Raw genomic sequence first — 22,856 nt, forward strand, 5'->3', positions numbered from 1 at the left:
CTTTGCTCCGAGAAAGGAGCCAGAGAGGGAGAAAGCAGCGATCCCTATCGGGTGTGCAGTGGTAATCAGGAAATGGACAAGAGGGCCCCAGGTAGATGGAATACCGGAGGGGCGGGAGACATTTAGTTCCGAAGGAACCGTGTCTTTGAGGGAAGGGGACCCCCCCATCCCCGTACGAATTTGGAGAGACACGGGGGCGGAACTATCGTTAATTAGCCGTAATGTGTTAAAATTCGGCCCTCGGACGGGGGAGGTAGCCCTGAGAGGTATAGGGAACTGGACCGAGGTCGTGCCTTTGCATAGGGTCCTTCTCGATTGCGAGTTGGTGTCGGGACCTGTGGAACTAGGAGTCCTGCCGGAGTTACCGGGGGAGGGCGTGGACCTCCTTTTGGGTAATGACCTCGCGGGTGGGAAGATGGGAACCGCCCTGATAGTTGAGGCCCCGCCCATGGAGTCCCCGAGCTATCCCGCATGCGCGGACACTTGCAGCCTGTCGAGAAAAGCAGCTGAGAACCAGAGCAGTTTAGATCGGGCCAGTAGTGAATTGGCCAAGACGTTTTTACCGACCCTATACCACGAGGGTTCAGAAGGTGGTAAAACAGAAAGGAGTAAAGTGAAAGGGGGTAAGGAGATAGCCCCCCCCTTAGTGAAGAGAAAGGTCCTAGAGGTAGGAAATAAAGATGAGAAACGGATAAAGCTGTTAAAACGTCCAGAGTTGGACGTGGTTGATCTGTCTGGTTTGGCAGAATTGTTTGGAGAAGTTGAGAGTTCTAAAGATGTTCTCGATGGTCCCGAGAGTGAAATGAGGGCAGTCTTAGAGAGGAAGGGTATCCTTGCCGAGGAGGTTGTTTCAGCTCGCAGGGTTGCGCCTTCCCCAACGGGGGGCTGCCTAGAGAGTAACTGGAAGGATCGGGGGATGTTAGAATTTGAAAAAGGTACGGGTGTTGAAAGCCTGGAAGAGGCCAACGTCCCGTTTGAGTGTGTCCAAGATGGGGATGCACGTGGTGCTGAACCTAGTCACGGAGCTCAGGAAAAAGCTGAGGTATTTGACTCAGCTGGACGAGACGGCCGTCCTTTTGGATCAGATAGACTTGGTTCGGGAAAAAAAGGGTTACCCTTGGGAAGTGAGAGTTCCCAGGTGTTTATGCTCGAAGGTGGGTTGCAAGTTGGTGAGGTGAATATTAATATTGAAGGAAAAGGGGAATGTGTAGTTCCCAAATTGAATGAAGAAAATTTAAAGGCTGGACTGATATCAGAAGCAGCAACCAGGCTACAGAGACAATGGCTTGGTACCACAAAGCCTGTGAATCAATTACAGGTTGAGTTGGAAGGTAAAGGGGCCCCACACGCTATTGTTATTCAAGGGTGTGGTGTGAACAGGCAGCACTTGACATGCTGTCTGAACAAAGCGGGATCGCTTGCAGATCTTAAATTGGAAACTAATAGCATGACGGGTCCTGAAGAGAAAAATAACAAATTGCACAAAATTAAGGAATTGGGTGGAAATCCGGAAGATGGTCTAAGTTTAGAACACGTTGATAAAATAACTACTATGAAAGGAGCGGGCGAAAGCCTATTTCGCCAGGGTGCCCAAGATCACCACGAGGGAATTAACCGGAAAAGAGGCGAGGGTTAATGGGGGCGCGATTTTTAAATAGCAGAAGCCGGTTTTAAGGGATTTTGACAAAGTATGTGAATAATAAAGACAACACCCATGGAAGCTTGACTGTTAAGTTTGAAAATAACATAAAAATTAGTATTTTGCATGAACTTTTGTAGTACACACGTAAACTAAGATCACAACTCTTTAGTTATGTTGCTGAAGAAAGCAAATAAATAAGGTGGTTATTAAGCTGAAGTTTGATGCTACCAGACTGTAGTATGGCACGTGAGGTTAAGGTATTAAAGAAAAGGGGCACTGTACTTGTTACCTGTTTAGATACTGACTTGAATGTATAACAGTAGTACTCTGTGAAGAGAAAAGCTTGTGTAGTATGTAGATTCAAAAAAAAAAGTCCTGTACCAACCTGTTTTTAACCGCTGGTTAAAAACCTGCTATGGGGGAAGGTGTTATGCCCTCGGCCCCCTCCTTTGTGAGAATCGCAAGAGCCCTAGTCGGGGGGGGGGTCAACTGACCCAAGAGAGAAAGAGACGTGCTGAATAGACACAGGAAAATGGGAGAGAGAGAGGGGGATGTGCAGAAGACCACGTTCTCCCAAGAAGCAGAATAAAGGCGACATTGACTATTGTCTCATGGAGACCATGTGAAAAGCCCTCGGGCAAAGTGGGCTGGTTGAGAGAGAGATCGTATTACCTGCAACCTTGATTGACACCTGCGATCCCGTGAAGAAGTATAAAGGAGGGTCTGAGGGGGGGAAACCCTCAGACGCACCAAGGAAGCACGATACCGATTCCCGTGGGAGCAGGAAGCCATTTTGAAGGAAGCCACGTGCGTTAGATTCCAACTTTTGAATCTGTGGCTAGAACCAATGAAAGACTGCTTTTAACTAACAACGGGGAAGCCTGCTCCCCTGATTCCAAGGATTTGCTCTGCAAAGACAACGGGCAAGTGTTCATCTTTTCTAAATCATCTCTCTCTCTCTACAACGTGAAAACCCCAGCGGTTCCCAAAAGGGAAAAGCCTGCAAACTTCTGAGTGACTCTTTATATTTCAATTGGACTCAGTATTACCCCTAGACAACTATAGAGCTTATTTCTGATTGATTATTATTACACCGGTGTTTTAGATTGAGTTTTGACGATGTATATGATCTGAATGTTTTGGTATTAACCATACGTTTGTGCCCTTTTTGAATAAAACGTTTGAAAATAGTAGCATCCGACTCAGCTGATCCATCTATCTTTGCTGGTAAGTTACCTGGTTACGGGGTTACGTAACAAGTGGGGTTCTCGTCCCGGATTTGAAACCAAACGGGAGGGTTAGTGAATCGGGCTGTAAGTCCAAACTTAAATCTGGTTACGCAGGTAGCCAGACGGGAAACCAGCAAAGATGGATGTGGATGAATTTATGAGAAACCCGACGGTAGAGGCGCTAGGGAAGGCTACAAAATCAGACTTGGTAAATTTGGCGCGGGCGTTAGACCTCACAGCGGTGAAGCCAGCAATGAAAAAGCAGGAAGTGCGAAGGGTCATACACCAGCACTACGTTGGGAAGAAGGTGTTTGCAGCTGAGGATTTGGAAAATATTCCCGAAAAGAGATTAGCGAGTGGGACAGATCAGGCAGAGTTGGAGAAAGCAAGGTTGGACCATGAGCTTAAAGTAAAGCAGCTAGAAGTAGAAGCAGCTGAGAAGGCTGCGGAACGAGCTGAAAGGGAAAAGGAAAAGGCTGCGGAAAGAGAGCATGTGTTCAAACTAAAGGAATTAGAGATGAAACGGGATCATGAGCTCCAGCTAAAGCAGCTAGAAGTAGAAGCAGAAGCAGAAGAGAAAGAGAAACAAAGGAGCCATGAATTGGAGCTGGACAGGCGAAGGCAAGAGCGAAGAGCTCAAGGGGAAGAGAGAGAGGAGGGGTTTGATGTTAGTCGGGCGTTGAGGTTGGTCCCCCCGTTCGAGGAGACGGATGTTGATAGTTATTTCTTGATTTTTGAGAAGGTGGCAGTGAATCAAAAGTGGCCCAGAGAGCAGTGGGTGGCGTTGTTACAAAGTGTGTTACGAGGGAAGGCACTGCGGGTATATGCCGCGCTGCCCCCAGAAAGGGACGGGAATTATGATCAAGTAAAGGAGGCCATTCTCCGAGGTTACGAGTTAGTACCTGAGGCGTATAGACAAAGGTTCCAAAATTTAAGGAAAGGGTGGAATCAAACATATCCCGAGCTAGCCCATGAGAAGGGTGTGCTCTTGGACCATTGGTGCACCGCTGAAAAGGTGGCCGAGAACTATGGGCGTATCAGGGAGTTATTTTTGATTGAGGAATTTAAAGGTTGCGTTCCGGAAGAGATCCGAATGTATTTAAATGAGAGGACGAATCAGTCCATCTCAGAGATGGCTAGGGTCGCAGATGAATATGCCCTAACCCACAAGACAAAGTTTTCCTCGCCAAAAAGTTACCCGAGAGACCGTCGGAATGGTAGGGAAAGCCCGCCGGCTGAGGCGGAGATCCCGCCGGGAGCTAGCAGAAAAAGTGAGGATAACAGACAGGAAACCTGGAGACCCTCTGGTTTAACCTGCTTTAATTGTGGGAAGGTGGGTCATATCGCATCGAACTGCTTTGCTCCGAGAAAGGAGCCAGAGAGGGAGAAAGCAGCGATCCCTATCGGGTGTGCAGTGGTAATCAGGAAATGGACAAGAGGGCCCCAGGTAGATGGAATACCGGAGGGGCGGGAGACATTTAGTTCCGAAGGAACCGTGTCTTTGAGGGAAGGGGACCCCCCCATCCCCGTACGAATTTGGAGAGACACGGGGGCGGAACTATCGTTAATTAGCCGTAATGTGTTAAAATTCGGCCCTCGGACGGGGGAGGTAGCCCTGAGAGGTATAGGGAACTGGACCGAGGTCGTGCCTTTGCATAGGGTCCTTCTCGATTGCGAGTTGGTGTCGGGACCTGTGGAACTAGGAGTCCTGCCGGAGTTACCGGGGGAGGGCGTGGACCTCCTTTTGGGTAATGACCTCGCGGGTGGGAAGATGGGAACCGCCCTGATAGTTGAGGCCCCGCCCATGGAGTCCCCGAGCTATCCCGCATGCGCGGACACTTGCAGCCTGTCGAGAAAAGCAGCTGAGAACCAGAGCAGTTTAGATCGGGCCAGTAGTGAATTGGCCAAGACGTTTTTACCGACCCTATACCACGAGGGTTCAGAAGGTGGTAAAACAGAAAGGAGTAAAGTGAAAGGGGGTAAGGAGATAGCCCCCCCCTTAGTGAAGAGAAAGGTCCTAGAGGTAGGAAATAAAGATGAGAAACGGATAAAGCTGTTAAAACGTCCAGAGTTGGACGTGGTTGATCTGTCTGGTTTGGCAGAATTGTTTGGAGAAGTTGAGAGTTCTAAAGATGTTCTCGATGGTCCCGAGAGTGAAATGAGGGCAGTCTTAGAGAGGAAGGGTATCCTTGCCGAGGAGGTTGTTTCAGCTCGCAGGGTTGCGCCTTCCCCAACGGGGGGCTGCCTAGAGAGTAACTGGAAGGATCGGGGGATGTTAGAATTTGAAAAAGGTACGGGTGTTGAAAGCCTGGAAGAGGCCAACGTCCCGTTTGAGTGTGTCCAAGATGGGGATGCACGTGGTGCTGAACCTAGTCACGGAGCTCAGGAAAAAGCTGAGGTATTTGACTCAGCTGGACGAGACGGCCGTCCTTTTGGATCAGATAGACTTGGTTCGGGAAAAAAAGGGTTACCCTTGGGAAGTGAGAGTTCCCAGGTGTTTATGCTCGAAGGTGGGTTGCAAGTTGGTGAGGTGAATATTAATATTGAAGGAAAAGGGGAATGTGTAGTTCCCAAATTGAATGAAGAAAATTTAAAGGCTGGACTGATATCAGAAGCAGCAACCAGGCTACAGAGACAATGGCTTGGTACCACAAAGCCTGTGAATCAATTACAGGTTGAGTTGGAAGGTAAAGGGGCCCCACACGCTATTGTTATTCAAGGGTGTGGTGTGAACAGGCAGCACTTGACATGCTGTCTGAACAAAGCGGGATCGCTTGCAGATCTTAAATTGGAAACTAATAGCATGACGGGTCCTGAAGAGAAAAATAACAAATTGCACAAAATTAAGGAATTGGGTGGAAATCCGGAAGATGGTCTAAGTTTAGAACACGTTGATAAAATAACTACTATGAAAGGAGCGGGCGAAAGCCTATTTCGCCAGGGTGCCCAAGATCACCACGAGGGAATTAACCGGAAAAGAGGCGAGGGTTAATGGGGGCGCGATTTTTAAATAGCAGAAGCCGGTTTTAAGGGATTTTGACAAAGTATGTGAATAATAAAGACAACACCCATGGAAGCTTGACTGTTAAGTTTGAAAATAACATAAAAATTAGTATTTTGCATGAACTTTTGTAGTACACACGTAAACTAAGATCACAACTCTTTAGTTATGTTGCTGAAGAAAGCAAATAAATAAGGTGGTTATTAAGCTGAAGTTTGATGCTACCAGACTGTAGTATGGCACGTGAGGTTAAGGTATTAAAGAAAAGGGGCACTGTACTTGTTACCTGTTTAGATACTGACTTGAATGTATAACAGTAGTACTCTGTGAAGAGAAAAGCTTGTGTAGTATGTAGATTCAAAAAAAAAAGTCCTGTACCAACCTGTTTTTAACCGCTGGTTAAAAACCTGCTATGGGGGAAGGTGTTATGCCCTCGGCCCCCTCCTTTGTGAGAATCGCAAGAGCCCTAGTCGGGGGGGGGGTCAACTGACCCAAGAGAGAAAGAGACGTGCTGAATAGACACAGGAAAATGGGAGAGAGAGAGGGGGATGTGCAGAAGACCACGTTCTCCCAAGAAGCAGAATAAAGGCGACATTGACTATTGTCTCATGGAGACCATGTGAAAAGCCCTCGGGCAAAGTGGGCTGGTTGAGAGAGAGATCGTATTACCTGCAACCTTGATTGACACCTGCGATCCCGTGAAGAAGTATAAAGGAGGGTCTGAGGGGGGGAAACCCTCAGACGCACCAAGGAAGCACGATACCGATTCCCGTGGGAGCAGGAAGCCATTTTGAAGGAAGCCACGTGCGTTAGATTCCAACTTTTGAATCTGTGGCTAGAACCAATGAAAGACTGCTTTTAACTAACAACGGGGAAGCCTGCTCCCCTGATTCCAAGGATTTGCTCTGCAAAGACAACGGGCAAGTGTTTATCCTTTCTAAATCATCTCTCTCTCTCTACAACGTGAAAACCCCAGCGGTTCCCGAAAGGGAAAAGCCTGCAAACTTCTGAGTGACTCTTTATATTTCAATTGGACTCAGTATTACCCCTAGACAACTATAGAGCTTATTTCTGATTGATTATTATTACACCGGTGTTTTAGATTGAGTTTTGACGATGTATATGATCTGAATGTTTTGATATTAACCATACGTTTGTGCCCTTTTTGAATAAAACGTTTGAAAATAGTAGCATCCGACTCAGCTGATCCATCTATCTTTGCTGGTAAGTTACCTGGTTATGGGGTTACGTAACAATACTATAACAAATAATTCAGATCTTAGTGACCTTGAAGCACAATCCATGGACAAAACACCATTTACTTTATTCCATTTCTCCTTTTTATTGCCCTTCTCCATTCAGACCTAGAATTTTAGCACCAGATCAAAAGTGCTTCTGGAATACTACTTTAACATTATGACAGTGACAAAAGGACATATAGAGTTAATTCTAAACTACCAATCATCATCTCCAAACATAAGCTAATGCTGATGCATAAAGCTTTGTGCTCAAAACTCTAAATCCACCTCTTCTGAACCAGAGGGGATAAAATTACTAACGAAACTAAACTGATGGAAATATCATGCAAAATTTAGACAAAAGTATTACAGAAGTTTTGTATTGAGAAACAAACCATACACCATGCACAAACACCGGGAATTTATGAATGGGAGACTTTCAAAATCTGGAGATTTACCATTGGAGAGAGTACAAGGAAGATTCATCAGGGTGTTGTATGGATTGCAATACTTTAGTTATGGGAAGAAATTCAGTAAGACTGCTTTCTGAAATGAGGCCATCTGAAGAGTGACCTGATACAAATGATTATGAGAGGCATAAAGATAGGGGGTATCAGAAACAAGGCAGAATACTGTCTCCTGTAAAGGTAAAACATAAAGGAAACGGCCCTAAGGTGGGTTAATGGGATTAATGTAGGAGGGTGAAAAGGTCATCATGGACAGTGTTTCTGCCCTGTACAATTCTATACCTGGAATGTGTCTGCCACTCATCCACATCTGATGTCCCAGGCATTGTCACACCATTGCTTAGATCCTCTTCTACCTCATCCTGATGTTGGCAGCAGACATTATTCTGAAAAACGTGCTCCGTTTCCTCCTCCTGGTTCTGCTCTATATATGGTGGAGGAAAAAAAGAATACATAAAATAACATGTTACAAGCTAACATGGTTATTCCTATTCTCCTCTAAAATTCAGAGAGGTGGACCATCTATGGGCACCTCAATAAACCACAGAATTATAATTTCAATATTAGTACCACAAAAATCCTTGAAACCAAAGTCAGAGACCCTTTACAGGGCAATATTTACATCACAACAGCCGAGAACACGTTCAACCTGCACTCATGGCTTGTCATCCACAAACTTAATATCAGATCCCCAAAACAGGTACTTTATCCAGAGTTCCGTAACAACAAAAAAAATCCCACTGATCCTATTGAGGAGATACTCATTTTCAAGGGCAGTGTTCGACTCGCAAAGGATCTGCACACGGAAATCCCGGATGAAGAAGTAGAAGGGAGGGTTAGAAAATCTGCTGATGACACAGATGTTGAGGGTGTTGTGGATAGTCTGGAGGGTTGGCAGAGGTTACAGCAGGATATCAGTAGGATGCAAAACTGGGCTGCGAAGTGGCAGATGGAGGGCAACCCAGACAGGCGTGATGTGCTTCATTTTGGTAGGTCAAATTTAAAGACAGAATATAATCTTAATGGGAAGATTCTTGGCAGTGTGGAGGATCAGAGAGATCTTGGGGCCAAGTCCATAGGACTGCGCAGGTTGAGAGTGTTGTTGAGAATGTGTATGGTGTGTTAGCATTCATCAACTGTGGGACTGAATTCAAGAGGCATGAGGTAATGGTACAGCTATTTAAGACCTTGGTCAGACTCCACTTGGAGTACTGTGCTCAGTTCTGGTCATCTCACTACAGGAAGGATGTGGATACTATAGAAAGAATGCAGAGGAGATTTACATGGTTGGGGAGCATGCCTTATGAGAATAGGTTGAGTGAACTTAGCCTTTTCTCCTTGGAGCAACAGAGGATGAGAGGTGTTCTGATAGAGGTGTATAAGATGATGAGAGGCATTGATCGTGTGGATAGCCAGAGGCTCTTTTCCAGGGCTGAAATGGCTAACATGAGGGGGCAAAGTTTTAAGGTGCTTGGAAGTAGGTACAGAGAGGATGTCAGGGATAAGTTTTTCCACACAGAGTGTTGGGTGCGTGAAATGAACTGACAGTGACAGTGGTGGAAGCAGGTACAATAGGGTCTTTTAAGAGACTTTTAGATAGTATATGGAGCTTAGAAAAATAGAGGGCTATTATGTGGTAGGGTAGTTCTAGGCAGTTTGTAGAGTAGGTTACATGGTTGGCACAACATTGTGGGTTGAAGGGCCTGTAATGTGCTGTAACCTTCTTTGTTCTATGTTCTAAATCCCATGTAAAGATGATGTGCTCTGCGTGTAGCAAAATTTCAAGGTGCACATCCAACAGCAAGGTCAGGTCTGATGAATGACTATTGTCACTTAACCACCATTTACTGCAAAATCTGGAACTTCCTATTAGTGTCAGTATTCAAAAACTACAGCTATAGATATAATGATACAAAATGAGATTTATCACACTTGGTAATTTTAGAATCAGTAATGCAGCTACTTCTAATAACATGCATTTTACAGACCAACTCCCTTCAAACTGTACTCACCCACATTAATGATAGATCAGTTCTGATGCAAGCTAATCTAACTCTATCTCCCACATACACTACCTAATCTGCATGGTATTTTGTGGTGATTAGTTATTAATTTACTGTTGTATTTACCCATTGTCAAGGTAACAGATTAAAAATTCATTTGTGCACAATCAGAATGAATTTTATCTAAAACTTGGATTACAAATGTGTTTTCATATATTTGATCCAGCTCTTTCATTGTTCAGAAATACATACAGCTGGAATAAAGATTAGAACATTCATCTAAGACTAAATGGACAAGCTGAGATAACAAACAAAAGCATGCAGTTTTAGAAATTACATAATTTTGTTATAATTAATTCTGAAAATGAGAATCTATGCCAAAATTAAAAGCTAAATTTTAGGGTCAGAAGTTTAGAAGCTGTAAATGGAACCCAATTTTCAAATTATTCAACGTTTTCAAGGCTTTGAGATGAGAATCAGTTATTAAAATCTGTTGGCCAATTCAGTGATTCATGATGATTATTCTGGGAAAAAAAACTGTAAAACTCCACAGCCAGTACCATTGTTGATGGCAGAACACCCTTCTCTTTCTCTGGCTGTGCAAGTACGTAGTCCAGCTGTAGTCAGTTTCCCAGTGTTCAGACTGCAAATTTACCTCAGACTTTGTACCATCATGTAAATATTCCTTTCTTTCACTTGGATATTCACTATAGCAAGCATTACTGAACAGCAGAACTTAAAACAGTTACTCAAGTTTACACAATGTTCTTTCCCCTCCAAGCAAGTTGGCTTGAAAACAAGCACTGTCAATAGCGTTAACTGCTAATTTGGTCATCCTTCAATTCCATGTACTTTGCTTCATCATACACCTACTATTTCATTATCAGCATTCAGTGACACAGGAGAATATTACAATGTTTGCCTGTTGAGCAAATGAACTTTTCTAGTGTGTTCCACCTTTAGTTCACATTTCCAATTCTGCAGCACTTTCCTTTTTGTCAAGGTTTTTGAAAAAGACAAATCGGCAAGAATGGCAGAGAAATCCAGCTGAAATCCTCAACCAGTCTTTCAGCTGTAGTGATGACTTCTGGAAGCACGGCTGACTAAATGGCTGGATGATAAAATAATTTGTGCCTATAACCCAGAAAATGACCAAAAGTTGTGTATCCCCAGCAATCTGAGATTATACTTTGTTGATCATAATCTTACATCTTCACATCAGCCACCATCAGGGTTTCCATTACCGAGAACAACCATCAGGCTATTGACAATAGACTGCTTTGTTGAGCACCTCTGCTTCATCTGCTAAAAGTGGAATTTCCTGGTGACCAACATTTAAATTCCTATCCCCATTTCTGTTCCCACATGTCGATCCATGGCCTTTTCTTTTGACATGACAAGGCCACTCTCAGGGTGCAGGAGCAAGACCTCAAATCTCGTCTGGGTAGCCTTCAAACTGATGGCATGAATATCGGTTTCTCCTTCCAGTAATTCTCCCTCCCCCTTTCCTCTTCCTCTATTCACACTCTGGCTTCTTTCCTTTCTCCCATGGTCCACTCACCTTTCCAATCAAGTTCCCTCTTCTCCAGCCCTTTACCTTTTCTAGCCACCTGGCCTCAGCTATCACCTTCCAGCTAGTCCTCCTTCCCCTCCCCCCAACCTCCCAATTCACGCATCTTCCCCCTTCCTTTCCAGTCCTGAAGAAGGGTCTCGGCCCAAAACATTGATTGCTTATAAATTTCCATAGATGCTACCTAACCTGCTAAATTCATTTGAGGTAAAGCCTTCTATTTTAAGAAATGTCATTTTCAGGAGTGCAAACATGGCAGGCAATTGTGCTTTTAAACCTGCAGTTACTGTATGTAAATAAGCAACTTGATTGCGTGTAAATATGCAGATGGCCTGGCATTTTCAATGTTTATACATACAAGCCCCAACAGAGAGTGTGTGAAGAAACTGCTCCTCAGAGCCATTTTTCCAAAACTGGTTGAGCTGCTCACCAAGTGCCATTTCCATGTTTGTGTTGTGGTATACAATTACGTCTGGCCCATACTGTCACCTCTTCCAAAAGTTTTGGATTTGTTCATTGGTTACGAATGAGGGGAAAGAGCGCCATTTTTCAGCAAGAGGAATTTGATCAGGTAGCGAGCTGCTCTTCGTATAGTGCTGTACTAGGAAGAGAGCTGCCACTGGCTGGAGACCTGCATCCTGGATAGAACTGGATTTGCATTGGTCATAAGGAACATCTTTGTAATAGCGCAGTTGATTTTATATTGTACACGTACTTTATTCTCCTGGTGGATATTTGAATGTGCATGGTTTTACCAGAACAGAGGCTCTCTGTTGGTTGAGGCTGACCATGGATATTGCGTACTCGCTGTCCACGTGATGTGCAGGCCAGGGCCAGGGCAGTACAATATGGAGAGCACGCAGTTATGCATGCGGCAGGCTTACCCTCCCCATGCAGCTGTCGAGTCCAAAGGAACGGCAGAAACCAACACAGTTTGGCACCTGTGGCTTTGCAGGAATTGCCAATCAGCGTTGAACTCAACATTGGAACTCTAGCTCCAGATTTTCCCCTCAGGGTTTTCTCCCGAAGCCATCCCCATGAGTGGGTACAGTTGCAAGGCAGCGGTGGTTTAAGATCAGAAGTTTCCTTCTCCTAAATGAGCTGCTAACCATGGCTGACGAGCCCCATCTGCCCGAAGTGACTGGTTTCGAGGCACCAGTAACATACCTTTGCCCCTTCTCCTGTCAGTAGAAATGGTTCCATCAGTTTTACCACAATACAGTAACAATTAGAATTCCACATGGGATGAAACTTGAAGATCTTGAAAATGCAAAATTTTGATTTAAAGTAAAGATTCAAGTACATTATCAAAGAATGTATAAATTATACAACCTTGAGATTTGTTTGCTCCCAGGTAGCCACAAAGTAAGAAACCTGAAGAACCCAATTTAAAATAAGAAAAGCCATTGTAAAATAAAAAGGGTTAACCTTGTAAATATTAGGACAAACCAAATGAGGAACTGACTTTAAACAAATATATTTTCTTGAATCTAAAAGAGTTTCACCACCTACGTTTGCAGAATCTTTCCTCCCACCTACAAAGTATATATCAACATGAATTACAGAATAGCAAATCAGGAAGTCTCCTGCATAGTGCTAATCTTGGCTCGGTGTTTATCACGTGAAACCAGGACAGTTTTGTATACAATTGAAAGCACCAGACTGTCTGAAAATCAGCTCAGCATCTCCTTTCACATGAGAAAATAAACACAGCACGTTCACACTATGTTCAAGCCAGCAACAAAGGAGGGAAAAGCAACTTAATTCTTATTAGGATTTTGAAGATATATCTTTCAGCAAACCTTCTCATTACCCAACACTTCTTGAAAGAAAGGTTGATATTTGCAAGCTAAAAATTTTTTACTACTTCCTGTATCATATTTCACATGTATTCATACAACCAATAAAGTACACATTGCACAATAAAATCAACTGCATTACATAATAGGTTAGAACACCTGTTGAGTTACCTGTTGTTGTCTACAGACAAAAGAACAGTAGCCCACAACAGAAAATGCGTAATAAGGTGAAATATGTAAACAATAACCATGCATTCAAAGCAATTGACAATGTACAAGCAGAAAACAAAACTGCCACATTGATTGGTGTGCTATTGAACGGCTTTCCTTTGACAAGTTATCAAGTAACTCTTCTTCTTCTTGTTGAGACTAAGCAAACTTATAACTGTCAGTACCAAGAGTTTCAATGGTACAAATAACATCCTCTATTCCTTGTGCATCAACCCACATGATGTATTTACAGGCATTAACATAGATGCTTCTTTGCCTAAGCTATCCATTCGCAGTTACAAAAATAGGGTTATTACACAGCTCTTAGTAACAGCTACCATTGCTTTTCCCTCCACAGTCAAAACCAAAAAGAAACCACTTCCTCTCTGATCTACCAAAGGAAGAAGATCAAAGATTATCCAGGTGTTTTAAAACTCGGAAGCTTGCATTAAAATGAAGAATCCCCAAAGGAGCAGATTAGCTTTCACTTCATGAACCTATTTTGTACAAACTGATATCTTCAATAACTAAATCAAAGATCACAGGATCAGATCATAGTACAATGATTTACTGTATTTAGAGCTCATCAGCTAATGAAGCAACAAGTCCTAGACATTATTCAAACATGGGAATTTTTTAGTATAACCACTTTTCAGAATAATCAACAACTTCAACATTTACTGTGCAAACCGCTAATTAGTGGCAGTGATCTGTCTTTATGAATTACTGCAGTCCTTCTCCCGAAGGGATTCCTATAGTGTGTTTGGGAAGGATCGTCCAAAATATGGATGAGGTGATGATGAAGAAAAGTCAAATATTTCCAAGACAAGATGAAGTGTAACTTGAAGAACCTGAAAAGGTCAAAGTAAATGTATTATCAAAATAGATGTTACCAGGTACTACTTTGAGATTCATTTTCTTGAATGCATTTAGAGGAAAAAGTAAAGAAATACAATTGAAATATGATCTAGTACTTTCCCAGCAAATATGATGAATAAACTCTTCTCAAACTTATCATCCCTGAAGATGATGGCAAAATTTGTCATTGAAATATCAGATAGAATCGATACCTATACCTGGCTGGAAGCCCAAGAAGAGTTTATTCGAAATACAATAGAATTTACAAAAGACTACACATAAACTAAGATGGACAAAAGAACAATGTGTAAAAGACGACAAACTGTGCAAATAAAAATTAATACTGATACCATGAGTTGTAAAGAGTCCTTGAGAGTGAGTCTGTAGGTTGTTGTTCTTTATAAGTGAAGTTATCTATGGTGATTCAGGAGCCTGGTGTCGTGTAGGGTAATAACCTAATGTTTCTGAACCTGGTAGTGTGGGACCGAAGGCTTCTGTACTTTCTGCCTGACGGTAGTAGCGAGAAGCGAGCATGGCCTGCATGGTGGGGCACTTGATGATGGATGCTGCTATCTTGGCAGCACTCTATGTAAAAGCACTCATTGGTAGGGAGGGCTTTGCCTTTGATGGACTAGGCTGTATAACACTTCCTGTAGTCTTTTCCATTCCTGGGCATTGGTGTTTCCATACCAGTTAGGGTACTCAAACTGTGCATATAGAAGCTTGTCAAAGTTTTTAAAATCATGCTGAATCAACACAAAGTAAGAAAGTACAGGTGCTGTCATGGCACTTACATGCTGCTCCCAGAACAGATCCCCTCTGATATGATAATACCAAGGGATTTAAAGCTACCTCCAATCCCCTAATGAGGACTGGCTTCTTCCTCATGTAGGGGATAGTCAGCTCTTTGGTTTTGCTGACATTGAGTGAGAGGTTGTTGTTGTTGTGGCGCCACTCAGTCAGATTTTCAATCTCCCTCCTATATGCTGACCTGTCACCACCTTTGATTCAGCCTATGACAGCGTTGGCATCAGCAAACTTCAATATGGCTTTGGGGCTTTTACTCAGCCACACCATCATAGGTATAAAGTAAGTAAAGCTGTTGTGGGGCACCACGGCTGATGGTGAGTGTGGAGATGTTGACAATTTGTACTAACTGGGCTCTGCCAGTGAGGGGATCCAGCTGCACAGGGAGGTATCAAGGCCCTGGTCCTGGAGCTCAGTGATGAGTTTTGAGGGGATGACGGTGCTGAATGCTGAACTGCAGTCAATGAAAAGTATCCTGACGTATGCAGCTTCATTGTCCAGGTATTGACAAATTGTAGCGTTCCCTCCCATCTGCCTGTTAGTCTTGTCCTCCTTGGAAGGAGATTTGGGAGGAGCTGTTGGAGTAGCCTAGGTGAACAACCCTAAGAAAATTCTGTAGTAATATTCTTGACTTGCAATGCTCAACCATCAACAACCATGGCCATCTTTCTTTGTGTGAGTTACAACTCCAATCAATGGAGTGTTTTCTCCTTGGTTTACCATGGACCCTTGTTGCCATATTATTAATGTCAACAGCAGGCACTCTCAGCTTGGATCTGTTCTTCAGTTCTTTGGTCCATATTTAAACTGCCCAGGAGCTGAGTATTCCTGGTGAATCCTAAACCGTACTTTGATGAGAAGTTGTTATCAAGTAACTCCCACTTGCTAATGACACCTTCCATCTTTTGGTAACCTTTGAAAGCAGGCAGGTGTGTGTAGTTGTGTAGATTGGATGTCCTGCTTTCTACGGCCAAAACAAGACTGGGTTGTTGCTCAACTCTTCTGCAGAACGGCTCTCTAATTTTAGATACAACTTCGGATGTTTTGAGGAGAACTCATCAATTGTTTTTGAGCAATTGAGGTGAATCCAAATTCAGTCTTTGGATAATTGCTGGCTGATGCTTGTCCATACTCAGGTAGAAGTTATAATACAACTGAATGTCTTGTTGAGCCATTTAGTGGACATTTGAGAGTCAATTGCAATGCTGAAGGTCTGGATCCATACATTGACCAGACCAAGTATGTACATCAGATTTCCTTTACTGATGGACACTAATGGACCAACTGGGATTTTATGAAAATCCAGCATTTTCAGGGTCCAAATATTTGATATTATGATCTGAAAGAAACATCAAACCATACAAATGCTTCACAAAGACCATACCTGACAAGAGGAAGTCTAATCACTGTCCCAAACTCTTTGATGGGCATTATCATTAATGATTATTATCATAATCATTACCTCCCCTGTAATTCACAGCTGGGACTTCAGGTGACCAGAATTTATTTCCACCATTTACTCAAAGTCCAGTATGGTAGAAATTGACCATTATCCGAATGAGTGCAATTCTCAAGAAACTCAACAACTCCAGGGTAAAAGAGTTTGCACACTTAGCCTCCCATCCATCCAATCCTGCCTCACCTGTGCACCATGGTGTACGTCATCTACGAAATGTCATCCATTTATCTTCCAAAGCATTCTGTCAACTTGTAATCTCTACCATTAAGGAGAATAAGGGCAGCAGGAACATAAAAACATCACACTTCCAATTCTCACTTGTATCAGGAATTCCAGATTTCACATGGAGTAAGTAGTTGTATTTTACTTTGACCGCTGTCATTGTAAATAACTTTTTTTTTAAGAACATTGGTTAGTATTCTTTCTCAATGGTGGTGCTCTCAGATCTGTAATACTATTTTATGTTATGGGTCATAGCACACAGTCATTTCTTAATTCTGTAATTAGAGACGGCAAGTTATCAGGTCGATCGCAGCACTTTGCTGTTGGAGAATGATGTAATGTTTACCATTCACATGTAATTTGATCGCACCACACACCATAGTGTTTCAATACTCAGCAAACAGAATCCAAAGCTTTCACCAGTACCTCTGTACTATCTTGCTCAGTTCAATTTATGCTTTCATCCATAAAAAACTTCCAAGCAGCTGAAGTAATTCCTGCTAAATGTGTACAGTTCTGTTTTTTTTAAACTAACTAAACCATTCAAATAAATCCATTTATTTGAACTCTTGGAGCAAGCACAAAGTGATTGCCATTTTTTTAAACTCTCTACATGGTTACAGGGAACGCTAAGGTCAGGATGATGAAATTTGATGTGACACTGCAATAGATTAAGATATTTTAGCTATGACTTTTCCAATTAAAAATTTAATACATGGAGGTTTCAATGAATAAAGATTGCTTTCTTTACCAACTGTCAGCCTAAGTGAGTATTTTCAATCATGTACACAGAACCAAAATATTCAAACATGGGCTTGGATTTTGTGACCATTAGCTAAGTGAGAGTAGTTACTGCGGGCTATGAAGTAAACTCCCATTAAGCTCTAGAACCCTGTGGCATGGGATTCAAGATCAGGTTTGTAGGCATACAAACAACATGAATATAAACACCATGGAAACAGGGATATAAACACCATGAAAACTGGACTTTCACAGTGTCTTTTGGTGTCCAGAATATTCTTCAGGTGATGTGAAGCATCCATCGCAGGTGGATTCTTCCACCAAGGAGGCTGAGGTGGCAATCTAAATGAGGAAACAATTCAAGCAGTAAAAAGCTCTCAGATGTACAGTAACTTACTTTTTTAATGTTCCCTGGTGGTCAGATAGCAAATGCTTGTGTCCTGCCTCCCATGGTAAACAAAAAACTACTCGAACCCACCATTCTGTGATTGATGGGATCCTGCATTTCCAGCATAAAATATAAAATCCTGCCCCAAAAGGGGCTTTGACTGCATATCGATGCAATGCCAGCAGCTCCATTTCATCAGGAGTTTGAAGCAATTTGATATGTCACCATCAACTTTTGCCAATTTCTACAGAGTATTTTGACTGGTTACATCACAGCCTGGTATGGCCGCTCCAATGTGCAAGATCACAAGGGACTGCAGTGGGCTATATGCTCAGTCAGCTTGATCAGGGGCACAAACCATCCCACCATCAAGGACATCTTCAAGAGACAGTGCCTCATTAAAGACCCTTAAGCACATGGGACATGCTCTCTTCTTGCTACTACCATCAGGAGGAGATACAAGAGCCTTAAGGCCCACATTCAACAATTTAAGAACAGTTTATTCCCCTCCACAAAGGGGTTTCTGTATGTTCCACTTCACTGCACTGTTGCAGCTAAACAACAAATTTCATGTCACATGTCAGTGATTAGAAACTCAATTTTGAGCTCTACATTTACTGGTTAGCAAAACTGTTAAAAACATTTAATGTTTAAGAATTGCTCTAGGATTCAAACATTATTCAAAATTAATCATATTAGTTAAATGTTAAATAGTAAAACCTAAAATTTTCAAGGTTCATAAAAATATTGAGAAATAGTTAAAATACTAAAAAAAACACTAAATAAGTTTAAGCAAATTTAAGTTTAATCTTCCTTAAAGCCATTCCTTTCACACCACTGGGTTCAGGAACAGTTATTACCCTTCAACTTTCAGGCTCCTGAAAGAGTCTGGATGAATTCACTCAGCATATTTCTAAACTGATTCCACAACCAGTGGCCTCACTTTCAAGGGCTCTACAGCAAATCTTCTCTGTATTATTTAGTTATTTAGTATTTGCATAGTTTTGTCTTATTTTGCATGCTTGTTAGCCTTTGTAGTTTTTCATTGATTCTTTGTTCTACTGTGAATGCCTGCAAGAAAATGAACACACACACACACACACACACACACACACACACACACACACACACACACACACACACACACACACACACACACACACACACACACACACACACACACACACACACACACACACACACACACACACACAATCTTTTTATCTTAACTTACTTTACTCTTTCATCCAATGTGGATGCTGCTGACTCTGCCAACAGTTATCATTGATCTTAAACTGAGGATGCATTTAACATTCAACACAGTGGCAAGACTGTAGTCAAAGGCCATACTGAAGACTTCCTCCCCAAAGAACAGTGATGAATGCAATAGGCTTTAATGCCATTCTAGTAGCTTCACATTTATGACATAATTTTTAAATTCCATATTTTATTTCAAAGCTCAAAGTAAATTTATTATCAAAGTCCATACAGTATATGCCACCATACAAAACCATGAAATTAATTTGCTTGCAGGCATTCCCAATAAATCCAATAACCATAACAGAATCAATGAAGGGCTGCACCAACAGGGCATAAACCAGTGTACAAGCACAAGAAAGAAAGAAGATGTAATAGTAACAATCAATAAGTATCAAGAACATGAGAGGAAGAATCCTTGAAAGTGAGCCCATAGGTTATGGAAACAGTTTAGTGGTGGGGCAAGTTAAGTTATCCCCTTTGGTTCAAGAACCTGATGGTTGAAGGATAATAACTGTTCCTGAACCTGGTGGTGAGAGTCCTGAGGCACCTGTACCTTCTTCCTAATGGTAGCAGCGAGAAGGGAGCATGTCCTGAGTGATGGGGAACCCCGAGGATGGATGCTGCTGTCCTTCAACAGCTCCCATGTAGATGTGCTCAGTGGTTGGGAGGGCTTTACTATGATGGACTGGGCCATAACCACTACTTTTTGTAGGATTTTCCATTCAAGGGCACTGGTGTTTCCATACCAGGCTGTGGTGCAGCCAATCAATATACTCGCCACCACACAGCTACAGAAGTTTGTCAAAGTTTGAGGTCATGCCAAATCTTCATAAACTCGTAAGGAGGCAGAGTTGCTGCCGTGCTTCCTTTATAATTGCACTTAAGTGTTGGACCCAATACAGATCTCCCAAAATAATAACACCATGGGATTTAAAGTTGCTGACCCTCTCCACCTTTGATCCCCCGATGAGGACTGACTCAGGGACCTCTGGTTTCCTCCTCCTGAATTAAAAAAATCAGCTCCTTGGTCTTACTGACATTGAATAAGAGATTGTTGTAGCACCAACTTAGCCAGATTTTTATTCTCCCTCCTATAATGCTGATTCAGCATCACCTTCGCCTGTAATGTGCCGCATATTTCTATGTTCTATGTTATGAATGGCAGACCAGTACCTTAACTAGCACACCATTCTACCATGTCATCTTCATGCATCAGTGCTAATGTGTGAAGCAACAGCAGAATGAAAAGTCTTTGGAATATTGCAAGTCCAAAGTGAGTTAAAGGCCACTTATAGCCATAAGACATAGGAGCAGATTTACGCCATTTGGCCCATCTAGTCTGTTTACTTTACTCCCTCTTTCCTGGTCACCTTTGGGGACCCTGTTGGTAACAATGTTCTTGGACACAGTGTTGAAATTGTTCTTGGGAATTTCCATGGGACAAGGAGAGATGGTTGCACCTGTTGTGGCACAAGGAAATTTACATGTTGTATCCAGGAAGCAGGCCAGTGAAAACTCCCAGCCTGCTCTTAGGAAAAGGAACACCATCACTCCTCAGAATAAAAGCCTGTCTTGAGAACCTGCAAGTTTATTAGTGCTCTGCCATTTGATTTTCGATTAGCTAAACTCCTGTTGTGGCCTTGAGCATTTATTATAGTTCATAACACTACAGTCAACAAGTTAGAAATTAATTAGACCATGTTCGTAACATTTATTCATAAATTAACAGGATCAAGCATTAGGAGAACTGATGCAGGCACTGTGAATAAAAATTGAGAAATTTCAGACTTTTCCAGAGCCTGCCTCAAGTGTTTGAAAAGACAGTTCCTTTGTGGTCAGGCAGATGAAAACAGAGGAAATAAATGTTGAGTGCAGAGGGTAAATTTATATGGCCTTAATAAGCAAAATCCAGTTTGGCTTGTCAAGACTGAATGTTAGAAAATTAATAATGAAATTCTTTTATAATTAAAAACGTTATTCATTTACAACAAAATCTCTAATCATAATTCCTTGCATTCCATTTGTTATGGTGCTGTCAACTTCAACTGAAGCTAGACAAGTTCTACATTAAAGTTTGTCCTCAAGTGCCTAACTAAAAGGTGTCTTGTTATGTATATATAATAAATTAAAACGGTTTCATGCAATTGATACTCAGAAGAAATTTGGATCATCAGGCTGCCAGACTTCATGGTGGCTTATCATGAAAAACACCGACAATGGCCTAGGAATGTGGCTTGTGTCTACTCCCTACCTGTAGTGGCATAATGGCATGAAGCTCCAGAAGAGAAAGCTGTACTGCACACAAATACAACTGTGAAATAAAAATAATAATAAAATTCAAGATTTATGACTGCCTCAGAATAATATTTATTAAACCTGTAGGCTGAAAGTCTATGGTTAATAACTAAACCAGACAATGTAAACAGATGTATAACAAAGGCTCAGAGTTCGATTTATAAGTTTGTTTGAATATCAATGCAAATGTAGGCAGATGCACACAGCCCCTGGAGAAGTCCAACCGTCAAAGGTTTAATGACTGCCAGGTCCTGGTTCAAAGTATTTGTTTGCTCCCAGACAGCTGTAGATTTTACGCTCAGTATATTTTCAGTGCTTGCCTCAAGCCACATAGAACAAGACAAGGCCAATGGAAAGGAGCTGACTGCTGGTTCTTCAATCAGTCCCTGCACAATATTTGTACGCATGCATTGAGCACCAACTATTGTTCACATAACATAAATATTATTGCTACGAAAGAGCCCGACTACCAGATTGCAGCTGATATCAAACACGCATGAGATGTAGTTTCCTCATACTTTTTCCACAGCTGGAAATCTCTTTAAAAGTAGTTACAAGATTCCATTCAGCTAACTGTGCCGGGTTTTTTAAAAAAGGTAAAAACTTCTCAATAAGTTGCCTACCCTTTACCCATAGCTCTGTAAATCTTTATTTTTAAACATAATTTCCTTTAAAAGTTATTAATATATTTATTTCCAATTCCTCACAGTCATATGCCTTAAACAATAGTTTCCTAAAAATGATAGGTAATAGAAGAATATTTCGAAAGATTCAAAGTATGTTTACTATCAGTGCTGTACGCATGCAGTATACAACCCTGAGATTTTTCTTCCCAGACAGCCACTGAACAAAGAAACACCATGGAACCTGTTCAAAAACAACATCAAACATCCAACACGCAAAAAAGAAAGAACATGTTGCTCACACAGCAAAAAGCACACAGAATATAGAACATCAAAACTACAGTTATTGAAACAGTCTAGGAATGGTCAGTTCAGTACAATTTAGCACTGTGTCATTTGTTGACAGGAGGTCACAGAGCCACTCCACTCCGATCAAAATCACAGAAAATAGCACAACAAGAGGAGAAGCTAGATACCAGAAACACATACAACATGGACTGCAGAGTCCAACCACAAACCGTGATGACTAAACCTTGCTCAAGACCCAAGACTCCTGCACCATCGAGCGAGAGGGAGAGAAAGAAAGACCTGTCAAATGCAAGCACCCTCCTCCAAGAGCAATAAACAAGAGTGAGGGAGAGGCCAGTCACATGCAGGCAACTTCCTCTGGCAACAGCAAGCGAGAGGGAGAGAGAGGCAGCTCACACACAGGCAGACGGTGCCGAACACCCACTCGCCTTCCGCTCTCATCCTCATTGATCTGAATCAACTCCTCAGCCGGCAAGATCAAATCCATTTCTTGTCAACCACGGGCTTGCGCTTCATCTCCAAGCTTCTTGGCCTCCAGACTGCACACTCTATTCGAAACCTCACTGGAGACCCTCGGAGACAACGAAGCGCCAGATTGCTCAATCAGCCTGAAATACACCATCAATACATAGGCCACAGGCTCCAACAGAAACTGAATCACATTTGAAGGAAGAGGAAGCAATAAAAGAAGTAGCTTCTTGAACTGTCTGAAGGACGTCACCTTTGGTCACATCG

General features: G+C 42.3%; 1 protein-coding gene across 2 annotated transcripts in view; it reads right to left on the reverse strand.

Moving 5' to 3' along the window:
* The window catches only part of LOC140734791 (bcl-2 homologous antagonist/killer-like), a 42,593-nt gene that overhangs the window by 9,294 nt on the left and 10,443 nt on the right, over positions 1–22,856 (reverse strand). Inside the window, exons 4-5 of one of the 2 annotated variants that reach the window (XM_073059308.1) lie at positions 21,146–21,205; positions 7,860–8,001 (exon numbers count right to left, since the gene is read on the reverse strand). In XM_073059308.1, coding sequence (XP_072915409.1) covers positions 7,860–8,001; positions 21,146–21,205 — 202 coding nt within the window. The remainder of the gene's footprint in view (positions 1–7,859; positions 8,002–21,145; positions 21,206–22,856) is intronic. The other variant, XM_073059310.1, reaches the window with a different exon arrangement.

Source organism: Hemitrygon akajei, chromosome 10, assembly GCF_048418815.1.
Source record: "Hemitrygon akajei chromosome 10, sHemAka1.3, whole genome shotgun sequence".
Taxonomy (NCBI): Eukaryota; Metazoa; Chordata; class Chondrichthyes; order Myliobatiformes; family Dasyatidae; genus Hemitrygon; species Hemitrygon akajei.